The sequence below is a fragment of the Sapajus apella genome, unplaced genomic scaffold (assembly GCF_009761245.1).
Source record: "Sapajus apella isolate SASKATOON/1434 unplaced genomic scaffold, GSC_monkey_1.0 scaffold43, whole genome shotgun sequence".
NCBI lineage: Eukaryota > Metazoa > Chordata > Mammalia > Primates > Cebidae > Sapajus > Sapajus apella.
Window position 1 is genome coordinate 4,251,579 of NW_022436983.1, and position 14,189 is coordinate 4,265,767.

Sequence of the window (14,189 nt, forward strand, 5' to 3'; positions counted from 1 at the left end):
GCTGGCATTACATGTCGTGTGTGCCACCATGCCCAGCTAATTTTTAAATTTTTTGTAGAGATGAGGAGGTCTTACCACGTTGCCCAGACTGGTTTTGAACTTGTGAGCTCAAGTCATCCCCCTGCTTCAGCCTCCCAGAGTGCTGAGGTTACAGGTTTGAGCCACCGCATCTGACCACGACATTTTTTTTTTTTAAAAAGGAAACTGACGAATTTTAGATCACAAAGCTGTGATGTTTGGATGTAAATGCATTTTCTGGAGAAACATTGTTGGACTTAGATTAGGCATATTGTGAAATTGTCATAGATTTAATAAGTTATGTGGCCAGCTGTGAAAAAAGAAAATCAATAATAAAACTAGGAGTTATTTATTTATTTATTTTACTAGGAGGTATCTTTATAAGGAGACTACCCCAAAGAGAAAGCATTTGCAATTATTTTTCTTTATATTGGAATTTAATTTTTTTAAAAAAATAGAAAAGTAAGACGCTTGAGTAGAGTGACTACTTATTAACCTTATATCAATGTTTTATGGGTGTTTTTCCCCACACACTGCTAAAAATAAGAGGAACAGTTTGGTTCATCCTGTCTTAGCTTCTGCCTGAAATCACAATGGCCCTCGCTGTTTTGAATCTATTTTTAGTTCATCAGGAACGTGAGGGTAGGAAGTGCTGCTTCATGATATAACAAATTAGGAGAAAGCCCTATTTTAGCATCATTTGTGAAATAAGAACTGAAACAGACAAGACAGGAAAAACTCTAGGAATGAGATTTCATGATTAGTATGTGCGGCTTTGAGTTGTGGTTTAGGACATAAGTTGAGGAATTGGAAGTCTTTTTTTATGTGCTTTTGTTTTTTTCTCTGTGAGATATGGGAAAACAAAATTCTCTTAAAAAGGACTTTTGTTTAACTTAAGGAAGATTATACCAATCCTCCAGGCTTAATGTTAAAAAAGTAAACAAAGAGAAAAATGTTTAATCATATTTTGGTGTGTTGTGACTATTTTTGGTGTCTATCCCTTATGTTCTGTTTGTGATAAAAAGTGAGGTTGCATCTCTTAGTAATCAAATTAATTAAACATTTATTTATTTATTTATTTATTTATTTATTTATTTAAAGACGGGGTTTCACCTTGTTGGTCAGGCTGGTCTTGAACTCCCCACCTCAGGTGATCCACCCGCCTTGGCCTCCAAAGTGCTTGGATTACAGGCGTGAGCCACCACGCCCAGCCTTATTTTTTATTTTTTTGAGACTGGGTCACACTGTGTCGCACAGGCTGGAGTTCATGGCTCACTGCAGCCTTCACCTCCCCAGGCTCAGGTGATTTCCCGACTCAGTTCTTTTGTTTTGTTTTCTTTTCTGTTTTGAGACAGAGTCTTGCTCTGTTGCCCAGGATGGAGCGTAGTGGCACAGTCTTGACTCACTGCAGCCTCCACCTCCCAGGTTCAAGTGATTCTCCTGCCTCAGCTTCCTGAGTAGCTGGGTTTACAGGTGCCCACCACCATGCCTGGCTAATTTTTGTATTTTTAGTAGAGCTGGGGTTTCAGCATGCTGGCCAGGTTGTTCCCAAACTCCTGACCTCAAGTGATCTCACCCACCTCGGCCTTCCAAAGTGCTGGGATTACAAGCATGAGCCACTGCAACTGGCTCAGTTTTTGAATTTTTAGTAGAGTTGGTGTTTCACCTTGTTGCCCAGGCTGGAGATAAAGCCTTTATACCTGTGATTGCATAAAACCATTCTCTTGTGAGTCCCCTATCCATATATTCCCAGGGCCTCAGTTTGCTAAACCAGTTCAAAACTACCACCAGTGTAGAAGGCGGTCAGACCACCAAAGGGCATTGTCCTCTACTGAGAGCCCTGCTGTGGGCAGCCCAGAACACTGCCCCATGCATGGCTCTTCCTAATGTTTCCAGCAGATATTTAAGATGAGGCAGGATGTATTCCCCCAGTCTTCTCCTACCCCTTATATCGTGTATGGAACTGCCTCTGTCTCTTAACTCTTTCTTCCTGCTTAACAGTCTGCAATATGCTTCACAAAGTCTTGATTCTTCAACCTTTTTGGAAACCTTAGAATCCTTTCTTTCTTAAGCCCTGTATTGCAGTGAGTCAGAACATTTATTCTCTGTTTATATCACTGAGTAGAACATCTGAATTTAACATCTTGGGCTGAACGTGGCATTCAGGTTTAAGGTGGCTTCATGTTTTTGCCAAGAATAGTAGGTATGCTCTTTCAATGCTAATGATAATTAATGTCGGCTAATAAATTAGTCAATTTTATGTTCAGTACATTTTTCTAGTATTTTTTATTTATTCAGCAAATATTTAGAGAGCACCTACCGTGTCTCAGGCACTGTTCTAGGCACTGGTGATCTGTCAGAGAAAGAGGAACAGAGAGGTCCTTGCCTTTAAGAAACTTCAAGAAGGGGGATGGTAACTAAGCAGTACACAAATAAATATATTACACATGTCATAGGGCAGATGAGAGCCATGGAAGAAAAAATAAGTAGGGAAAGGGACAGGGTGGTGATTTTCTCACAACTCTATGAGGAAGATACTTCTTTTTCTTCTTATTTTTTGAAATGGAGTCTCCATTGCCCAGGCTGGAGTGCAGTGGTGTGATATCAGCTCACTGCAACCTCCTCCTCCCGGATTCAAGTGATGCTTCTGCCTCAGCCTCCCGAGTAGCTGGGATTACAGTTGTGTTCCACCATGCCCAGCTAATTTTTGTATATATATATATTTTTGAGATAGGGTCTCGCCCTGTGACCAGGCTGGAGTGCCATGGTGCCACCTCAGCTCACTGCATCCTCCGCCTCCCAGTTTAAATCAATTTTCCTGCCTCAGCCTTCGGAGTAGCTGGGACTATAGGCACATGCCACCACCACACCCAGCTAATTTTTGTATTTTTAATAGAGACGGGGTTTTACTGTGTTGGCTAGGCTGGTCTTGAACTCCTGACCTTGTGATCCGCTTGCCTTGGCCTCTCAAAGTGCTGGGATTACAGGCATGAGCCATTGCGCCTAGCCTAATTTTTGTATTTTTAGTTGAGATAGGGTTTTGCTGTGTTGGCCAGGCTGGTCTCGAACTCCTGACCTCGAATGATTCATCCGCCTCGGACTCCCAGAGTGCTGAGATAACAGGCAAGAGCGACTACGCTCAGCTGATGATTTCATGCCCATTGTACAGACGTGCAGTGTACAGATGTCCATTGTGCAGAAACCGAAGCAAGAGCCGTTAAGTGACTTACCCAGATAGGCTCCAGATAAGTAAAGTAGTCAGTAATAAAGGTTAAATTTGAATTAGAAATCAACCATGAGCTCCTAAATTTTGCAGTCTGTAAGATAATGAAACTTGGCCCGGCGTGGCGGCTCACACTTGTAATCCCAGCACTTTGGGGGGGCCGAGGTGGGAGGATTGAGCCCAGGAATTTGAGACCAGCCTGGGCAACATGGTGAGATGCCATCTCTACAAAAAATTAAAAATTAGGTGTCCCAGGTATTTGGGAGGCTGAGGCGGGAGGTGAACCTGAGTGGGGGAGGTTGCAGTGAGCCGAGATGGTGCCATTGAACTCCAGCCTGGGTGGCAAGAACAAAACTCCGTCTCAAAAAAAAACATTGCATTCTATACAGAAGACTATATTTAACATATAAATTATGAATAAATAAGATGAATACCCATGACTTGATTACTCATATTGTAAGTATACAACCCAGTGAATTTTCATAAAGTGGACCTATCTGTGACACTAGTATCTAGCTAAAATTAAATTAAAACAAAACAAAACACCATTACCAGACCCCTAGAATCTCACTCCTGCCTCTCCCAAGCTTCTTTGGCCCCCTTCCCATCCAGGATAACCATTATCCAAACTAATGGTATAGTTTAGTTTTTCTTATTTTCAAACTTGATAGAAATGGAATCATACAGTCTATGTTTTTTTACATCTGGCTTCTTTTGCTCAGGGGACATGGGTAAATCTACTAGAAAGCTTTTTCAGAGGCCCTGCTGTTAGTAGGAGTTCAACAAATATATTTTCAATGAATGGGCTAATTTCTGTCCTTCAATAAGGTGTTGCTCTTTAATTGTATGTTAAAAGGAAGAAATGGCAGATTATATTTTTATTGCAATCAAGTAAAAAAAAAAAACCTGATCATTTTCCTCCTACAAGTGATGGTTAAATTTGTATCTTAGTGTAACTTTTGTTTCTCATTGTTTTAGTGAATTAAGTTGGCTATTTATTTATTTATTTTGAGATGGAGTCTTGTTCTGTTGCCCAGACTGAAGTGTAGTGGTGTGATCTTGGCTCATTGCAACCTCCGCCTCCCAGGTTCAAGCAATTCTCCTGCCTCAGCCTCCTGAGTAGCTGGGATTACAGGCAGATGGCACCACGCCCAGCTAATTTTTGTATTTTTAGTAGACATGAGGTTTCACCATGTTGGTCAAGCTGGTCTTGAACTCCTGACCTCGTGATCCGCCCACCTTGGCCTCCCAAAGTGTTGGGATTACAGGCATGAGCCACCACGCCCGGCCAACTGGCTATTTCTTTTTAAATCTTACCTATTTGAAATGACCAAGTTAGGTCATTTTATTTAAATAACAGCAAGCTTTAGTGTGTTACAAGCATAGGCTGGTTGTGGTGCTTCACGTTTATAATCCTAGTACTCCGGGAGGCCGAGGTGAGAGGATCACTTGAGGCCAGGAGATTGAAACCAGCCTGGGCATCATGGTGAGACCTCATCTCTGCCAAAAACTTAAAAAATTAATTTAGCTGTGCATGGTGGCACTCACCTGTAATCTTAGATACTTGGGAGGCTGAGGTGGGAAGGATTACTTGAGCCTAGGAGTTCAAGACTGCAGTTAGCTACGACTGAAATTCTGTACTCCAACTTGGGTGATAGAGAAGAGATTCTCTAAAAAAAAGCATAGTATGTTTACTGTAAATTCACCATATCAGCCAAGGAGGTATGATAAGCAGATGGTAAAGCAACAAAGATACAGTATATATATATGTATTTATGTAAGTATGAATTAGAGGTGGGGTCTCACTGCTTTGCTCAGGCTGATCTTGAGCTCCTTAGGCTCAAGTGATCCCACCACCTCAGCCTCCAAAGTAGCTGATGCTATAGGCAGGCACCACTGTACCTGGCCAAAATATAGTTGTTAAAACCTGAGGTGGTAGAGCTTGTAAGGATACTGATAGAGCGAGTTATTCTCTCAGAAGAGCACTTTTGCTCAAGGCATAATTCAGTTGTTAAGCTCTGGTATGCTTATGGATAATGTCATTCTCTGGCAGAATTGTGTTTCTGCTGTTTATTTATAGAATGCCCTTTTCCCCTTATGTTGTAGATTCGACGGAGGCGCCTTGCACGACTTGCTGGTGGACAGACCTCTCAGCCGACCACCCCACTCACTTCTCCCCAGAGGGAGAACCCCCCGGGGCCTCCCATAGCGGCATCAGCCCCAGGACCCTCTCAGAGTCTTGGTCTCAATGTCCACAACATGACCCCAGCTACCTCCCCAATAGGTGCATCAGGTAAGCCTGAGCTTCATACCTGGGATTCTTTTGTGATTCTTCTTAGCTTTTTGTCTAGCTGATGGTTGTGATGTTTCTACAACAGATTAAAATGAAGCAGACATCAGCTCTTTAAAATCCTCCAAGCAGTAGTTTAAATACCATTGCAGCATGTTGTGTTACTGCCTTTTTTTTATTGCAGTCTGTTAAAACCAATTGCTTTTCTTTCCATAACTTCCATCTTTTCTTTTTCTGAACAGGTTTAGGTATTATCTCTGATGACAAGATGATTAAGACTGAATTTGGTTCTGCTGATTTTATGAATTTGGTTGATGGTTTTAAGATAAAAATTATCTGAAAATGCAAGATAAAAATAATGGTCAAAATGAAAACCTCTAATTGCAGATTTCCTCGTCTTCATTCTACATTGGCACAGAACTTTTTCTCTAACTTTTCAGGGGATAAGACTCCCTGATAGGATGTTTTAGAACTATCTCATTGACAACTATTCAACTATGGTAAAAGTTTATTTCTTTATAATAAATGAGCTCATGCTTGCTATCCAGGACTGTCTTTGTTGGGAAATAATATTTCTTGATACTGTATATTTGAAAACATCTCTCTTTGTGAACTTTTCTATCAAACATAATATTGTCATGTAATTATTATTATTTTATAATTACTTAGGATTATAGTTGGGAAAAGCGGGTGCTAAGAGACCTCCATTGATTATAATATCATCTAATAATTTGATAGCCTTCCAAATCATCTGTCTTCTTGATCTAGAATCATGTGTCGATTGAAAGTATTTGCAGTTTTTGTTGCTGTACTTCTCATTAGGTATCAATGTAGACGACTCCCCACATATATATAAATGTTTATACCCAGTGAGGTTCAGCCAAAACAGTAATAAAGAATGCCCTTGCCTAAAATGTCTTGTCTGTATATCTCTGAGAAGCTCTGTTGGTCTTCTGGTAGGATTGAAGGGTTCAGGGCTCCAAATGTGATTTTTTTCCCTTGGGTATAGTACTGACAACAGTGCTCTTTGCCTCACCGTGGTCAGGCCATTGCTGGAATCTGTCTTGGAGAGACCCTCTCTCACTTTGCCTCACTCGCTTATTTAAACCAGGATCCTGATAAAATCCCATTCCCCACCTACTCTCTCATTCAGTGGAATAAGACTGTAGAAAAACTCAGAACCATTTGAAACCATTTGAACTAATTGAAAACTTTTGAACTGTCTGTCTCATTTCAAATTCATGATCACATGGCTGGGTGCAGTGGCTCATGCCTGTAATCCTAGCACTTTGGGAAGCCAAGGTGGGCAGATCACTTGAGGTCAGGAGTTTAAGACCAGCCTAGCCAACATGGCAAAACCCGTCTCACAAAAATTACAAAAAGGTGGGCATGGTGCTGCCTGTCTATAATTCCAGCTACAAGGGAGGCTGATGCATGAGAATTGCATAACCCAGGAGGTGGAGATTGCAGTGAGCCAATTTGGTATCACTGCACACCAGCCTGGGTGATGGAATGAGACCCTGTCTCAAAAACGACAACAACACAAAAAAATCAAATTCATGATCACAAACTCAAGTAGACTCTTGATACTGGCAGGCAGTTGTACCATGTCCCCCACTTCACTCACTCTGCTGATCGATTTCATACCTTCTTCTCCACTGTGCAGGACCTCATTGTCCATGCTCACTCTCTCAGCTGATGGCCTGGCCTGGCTTCCCATTTCTTTTTCTTTTGTTTTTTTTTTCTGGAGATGGGGTCTCACTGTGTTGCCCAGGCTGGAGTGCGGTGGCTGTTCATAGGCGTGATCATAGTGTACTACAGCTTCAAACTCCTAGGCTCAAATGATCCATCTGCCTCAGTCTCCCATGTAGCTGGGACTATAGTCATGTGCCACCACACTTAACTCTGGCTTCATGTTTCATTGAGAAAACAGACACAGGCAGAACCTAGGCAGGGAACCTCCATTAGCCCCAGTCATCACATCTGTCTGCCTACCTGTATGTGAGCCCAGTTCTTGCTATGCACAAACTGTCCCTGCTCCTGTTGAAGCCTGGATCCCAGATCCCATCTCCCCTCAGTTACTCAGCCCTCACTCCAGCAGTTCGTTTTTTTCTCTTGCTTCATCATATGGACTTTTTTTTTTTTATTTTTTAACAGCCTATATAATGCAATTATTTTCCCATCATGGGAATGAACAAAAGGAACTCTCGACATAATTCCCCCTGCCGGCTTCTACCCCACATCTCTGCTCCAAAACCTTTGCAACAGAACTTCTGGAATGAGTTGCCTGTTCTCTCCGTCCCCTTTTGCCCTTGCACCCTTTGCTGAATCAACTCCAGTCAGGCGAGGCCTCCCGTGGTTGCTCTGAGTCACTGTCTGGTCTGATCCAGCAGCCTCATTAGACATGGCTTTCACCGTCTTCTCCTGGAAACACATTTTTCTTTTGACTTCCAGAACAGCACATTCTCCTCGTTTTCATTCTCTCTCTGTCTGCTCCTTTTTCACTCTTTGCCAGGTTCCTTTTCATTTCGCTGACTTCTAAGTGTTAGGATTCGAGGGCCCAGTAGTTAACCTCTTGTCCTTTCTATCCAGGTTTATTCTCTTACTGATGTCATCCAGTGTCCTGGCTTTAATTACCCTAACTGGATGATTCCTAAGCTTATATCTCCAACTTGGACCTGCTCCTTGAACCTCAGACTCACACACCCAGGACCTTACCTGACATCTCTACTTGGATGTCTTTTTTTTTGTTTTGTTTTGTTTTGTTTTAAGACGGAGTTTCACTCATGTTACCCAGGCAGGAGTGCAATGGCGCGATCTCGGCTCACCGCAACCTCCGCCTCCTGGGTTCAGGCAATTCTCCTGCCTCAGCCTCCTGAGTAGCTGGGATTACAGGCATACACCACCATGCCCAGCTAATTTTTTTTTTGTATTTTTAGTAGAGACGGGGTTTCACCATGTTGACCAGGATGGTCTCGATCTCTTGACCTCGTGATCCACCCGTCTCGGCCTCCCAAAGTGCTGGGATTACAGGCTTGAGCCACCGCGCCCGGCCGTACTTGTATGTCTTAATAGGCATCTCACAGCTAGCATGCCCCAAATCAAGCTTTGCTGTTTCCTCACATTTTATCTTCTTCCAGGTTTCCATCTCAATAAATGACAATTCCTGTTTTCTAGGCGTGGGATTGGCAAACTCTTTCTGTTAAGGGATAGATAGTAAATATTTTTGGTTTTGGAGGCTGTAAGGTCAGAACTATTTGTCTCAGCTCTGTAGCACAAAAGCAGCCATAGACCATATGTAAATGAACAAGCATAACTGTGTTCCAATAAAACTTCACTCACAAAAACAGTGGCCTAGATTTGGCCTGTGGACCAGAGCTTGCACTGGCCCTGCTCTAGACCTGTCAGAAAACTAGGAGCAGACCAGATTCTCACCGCCTCTTTTCTTCTCATCACGTCTGCCGCTATTACCTAGGTCCAAGCACCAGCATCTCTTGCCTGGATTTCTGGAACAGCCTCCTAACTGGTCTTCTCATGCCCACCCTTGCTTCACTTGAGTCTGTTCTCAATGTAGAGCCAGAGGGGCCCCACGAAAGCCTAAGTGCAACATTGTGTAACAGCAGGCTCCATGTGCTGTTATCACAAACCAACAGAAAGGCTTGTTCTTACCAGTGCACCTCTGTGCTAAGTAGTCCTGATTATGTTTCTCACATAGTCACCATTATTCATAATCACAAACAGTTGGATATTATTAGCCATGCTTTGGTGAGTTGGATAAACAGATTTTCATGATTTACTAAATAAACAAGTGAAAAAACAAACAGAAAATCTCTCATAAAACAGGTCACATCTATTCTCTGTTCAGGCCAGGTGCAGTGGCTCATGCCTGTAATCATAACACTTTGGGAAGCCAAGATGGGAGGATCTCTCGAACCTAGGAGTTCAAGACCAGCCTGGATGATATGGCGAAACCCCGTCTCTACAAAAAATTCAAAAACTTAGCTGGGCGTGGTGGTGTACACCCGTAGTCCCAGCTGTTTGGGAGGCTGAAGTGGGATGATTGCTTGAGCCCAGGAGGTGGAGGCTGCAGGGAGCTGTGATCACACCACTGCATTCCAACCTGGGCAACAGTGAGAACCTGTCTCAAAAAAGAGAAAAAGAAATTTCAAGAAAATATGATAGCTGTTCATTGAAGAGTGTGAAAAGTTGTCATGAGGAAGGTGATAGCTTGTATTTGTTTTCTGTGGTCCTGGAAGTTAGACATAGGGCCAGTGAGTAGATGTATTATCCACTGAATGTGATTGAGAGATTTTTTTGTTCCAAACTCAAAAAGTCCTTTCTTTTCTTTTTTTTTTTGGAGACACAGCCTTGTTCTGTTGCCGAGGCTGGAGTGCAATGGCATGATCTCAGCTCTCTGCAGCCCTTGCCTCCTGGGTTCAAGCATCTCTCCTACCTCAGCCCCTGAGTAGCTGGGATTACAGGAGCCCACCACCATGCCCAGCTAATTTTTTTTTTTTTTTGAGACAGAGTCTCGCTGTGTTGCCCAGGCTGGAGTGCAGTGGCATCATCTCTGCTCACTGCAACCTCTGCCTCCTGGGTTCAAGCTATTCTCCTGCCCCAACCTTCTAGGTAGCTGGGATTACAGATGTGCACCACCATGCCTGGCTAATTTTTGTATTTTTAGTAGAGATGGGGTTTCACCATGTTCGCCAGGCTGGTTTCCAACCCCTGACCTCAGGTAATCTGCCTGCCTCAGCCTCCCGAAGTGCTGGAATTACAGATATGAGCCACAGAGCCTGGCCAAGAAGTGCCATCAGAGACAAATACTGAGTGGGGTGCCACCTGTGGTAAGGAGTCCTTCATCCATGAGTGCTTGGCAGCAGTCATCTGGTGGCCCTCTTAGTTGAGCTGTTTTCAGAAACAAGTAACTAAAGCAAGGATTGAGAAGCTGTAGGGCATCTTTCCAGTTGCTTTTCCCATCTGTAGTCTCAGCTTCTTGTATTGCCACCTGCTTCTGTATTAGTTTCCCAGGGCTGCTGTAACTACATATTACAAATGTTTGGAGGCTTACAGCAGCAGTATTATTTTCACAGTTCTAGAGGCTAGAAGTTCAAAGTCCAGGTGTTGGCAGCGCCATGCTCCCTCTGAAGGAGAGAATCCTTTCTTCTGCCTTCTGATGGTTGCTGGCAGTCCTTGGCATTTCTCGGCTTGTGGCAACGTAACTCCAGTCTTCACTTCCGTCTTCACATGGCCACCTTTGTTCTGTGTGTGTCTGCGTCCAAATTTCCCTCTTACGACATCAGCCACTGGATTAGGGACCACACTAATTGAGTATGAGCTGATTTTAACTTGCTTACATCTGCTAAGACCCTCCTTGCAAATAGGAATATTACTTCTTTGTTTTGATGTGCGTCCCCTCTTCCGGTTGAATGTAAGGTTAGGCAGGAGCCTTGCCAGTGTTGCTCATTCCCTTATCCCCAGCACCGTGCTTAGCACATGGAAAGCACTATGGGAATGCCAGGTGTTATGTGGCTAAATGAATGAAAGAAGTATTTCTTGTTGCAAATGTTAGAAGCAAAGTAAGATTTGAGTTCTTCTGAAAAACAACTGGCTGACATTGTTCCTCTTACCCTGACCAACTGGATTCTCGCTCTGTTTTTCCTGGTACGCTGAGCAGGATTTTAAAAATCCTCAGCCCGTTTATTTTCTTCTGAAATTAGAAAAAAGTTACTACAAAATGTTTCAGATGTACATGATAACGTAACTAGTGCCTGTGGAACCAAGTCCACAGGTCACTGCTGTTCCAGACTTTCCATTTATTATTCTAGACATTTCTTCATTTTTTTACTGCATCGTTATGTGGCACTGCTCTTGCCTCTCTTAGAAGCTTATATATATGGGTGATGCTTTTCCTACAGATGAATGCTACCTTTTTATAATTAACACTGATTATGCTACTTTTTTTTTTTTTTTAAAGACAGAATCTCTCTCTGTCACCTAGGCTGGAGTACAGGGACATGATCTCAGCTCACTGCAACCTCACCTGGGTTCCAGTGACTCTCCCATCTCAGCCTCTGAGTAGCTGGGATTACAGGTGTGCGCCACCACACCTGGCTAATTTTTGTATTTTTAGTAGAGATGGGGTTTCATCATGTTGGCCAGGCCGGTCTTGAACTCCTGACCTTAGGTAATCTGCCTGCCTCAGCCTCCCAAAGTACTCGCATTACGGACGTGAGCCACCATGCCTGGCTGATTATGCTACTTTTACATTTTAAAATGTAGGGCTTACTGCAGGTCAAACATAGTACTTGGTCATGGGAATGGAAAGATGAGTGAGACTCAGTTTTTTCCCTTAAAGAGCTTAGTCTAGTGGGGGAGGAAATGTTTTTACATTTCCTTTTTAATATCTGTGTTTATTAAATTTTTTGGAGGACATTCTAGTTTTCTTAGTTCCTTCCCTTATCTTTAGATGATTTGTGATTGCTTCATCTTCAGAACCTCTTAACTGTCTTGGATGATTTTATTTTACAGCCTTGTTTTGGAATTATGCTTGTCTTCCCTTTGATGTTTGCCCATCAAACATCTGGAGTATATCTGATGAAGGCCTTACCCTTCCTGGCTGTTGTGACCTCTGAAGAGGAGGTCATGATTGCTCAAGAGTCCCCCAGCGGGTCCTTTATCAACCGTTTTCATCTTGACAGGATTGTTGGGTCTAGAGGAACAGGTCTTCCAGTTGCCTGTATATTCTCTCTCTAGAGCTGGAAGGTTTTATTTTTATTTTTCTAAGACAAAGTAAGGCTGGAATGCAGTGGTGCGACCATAGCTCATTGCAGCCACAAACTCCTGGTCTTAAGTGATCTTCCTTTGTGACTACAGGTATGCGCCACCATGCCCGGCTAATTTTTTAATTTTTTGTAGAGATGAAGTCTCACTGTGTTGCCTTAGGCTGGTCTTGAACCCCTGGCCCCCAGTGATCTTCCCGCCTCACTCTCAAAGCGTTAGGATTACAGGAGTGTAGTTCCTAATTGTTTTCATTCCATGGTGCCCTTTGGCAAATTGGGGAAGCCTTTGATTGGCTTCTTAAAATATACTTTTATTTTATTTTTTTGAGATGGAGTCTTGCTCTGTTGCCCAGGCTGGAGTGCAGTGGCATAGTCTGCCTCCTGGGCTCAAGTGATACTCCTGCCTGACTCTCCTGAGTAGCTGGAATTACAGGCATGCGCCACCACACCCAACTGATTTTTAACAGAGACAGGGTTTCACCATGTTGGCCAGACTTGCCTTGAACTTCTGACCTAACGTGATCAGAAGTTCTGACCTCCTGCCGCGGGCTCCCAAAGTGCTGTGGTTACAGTTGTGAGCCACTGTACTTGGCCCCAAAATTTACCCTTAAATATGTACATTAAAATAGGATTATACAGTTATGTAGGAATATAGTTATCAACATATTTTTAAAGGTTGTAATATAGTTCTTTATATGCTTTTTTATTAATGATTTAAATAAAAGACTTAGCAGCTAGTCAGATAACTACTGTAATTTCAGCCCCTTGGCTTCTGTTTTCATCTGTAGACCACAGGTAAAGATCCTCTGCTCTGGGAGCAGAAATGAATAGTGGGGCCTGTTTGGAACTAGTGAGAAAGAGGCCAGATGACATGCTTGGCCTCTGGGCTTGTTCTTGAGTCTGGGTCAGAAACAGAATTTGTTTCTTTTCCTTGGCTGCTAGTTTTTAACCTACTCAATGATTATTTAACTTACAATTATCCTTTAACATCTTGGCTCAACATGTTAAATCCTTCTTCCTGCTTCCATTCATGCACTTGAATAGTTAATAAATGGCTTCGTCTGTTGGGCGCTGTATTGAGAGCTAGGGATGCAAGGATGGGTAAGTCTCAGTTAGGGGCCTCCAAGGGCTCACTGTTTAGCATGAGAACACAAACTTATGAAGAGGTGCAGAGGCTGGTGTCCTGTACTTGACAGTATAGCCACAAATAGTCACTTTCTCAGGCTCGAGGCTATGCGTTGTCTTTTTTTTGTGGGGGGAGCATTTTCACACAGGCATTTATCTGACTGAAAATTCTACCTTGGTGGGAATGTAAATTAATATAGCCATTATAGAAAACAATATGGAGATCCCTCAGTAAACTAAAAATAGAGCTACCATATGATCTGGCAATCCCAGTTCTGAGTATATATCCAGAGGAATTAGATTTGTATGCAGACGACATATCTGTACTCGTGTTCATTGCAGCATTATTCCAGATAGCCAAGATAGGGAAGCAACCTAGACATCCATCCTCAGATGAATGGAAAAAGAAAATGTGGTATGTATCCATAATGGAATATTATTCAACCTTTGAAAAGAAAGAAATTCTGTCATTTGTGGCAACATGGATGAACTTGGAAGACACCGTGCTAAGTAAAATAAGCCAGGCACAGAAAGACAAATATTGCATGTTTTCACTCATATGTGGGAGCTTAAAAAGTTGAACTCGGGCCGGGCGCGGTGGCTCAAGCCTGTAATCCCAGCACTTTGGGAGGCCGAGGCGGGTGGATCACGAGGCCAAGAGATCGAGACTATCCTGGTCAACATGGTGAAACCCCGTCTCTACCAAAAACACACAAAAAATTAGCTGGGCATGGTGGCGCGTGCCTGTAAT

General features: G+C 42.9%; 1 protein-coding gene across 3 annotated transcripts in view; it reads left to right on the forward strand.

Moving 5' to 3' along the window:
• The window catches only part of UBE4B (ubiquitination factor E4B), a 147,673-nt gene that overhangs the window by 32,312 nt on the left and 101,172 nt on the right, over positions 1–14,189 (forward strand). For all 3 annotated transcript variants that reach the window (XM_032300332.1, XM_032300331.1, XM_032300334.1), the window contains one exon: positions 5,348–5,534. In XM_032300332.1, coding sequence (XP_032156223.1) covers positions 5,348–5,534 — 187 coding nt within the window. The remainder of the gene's footprint in view (positions 1–5,347; positions 5,535–14,189) is intronic.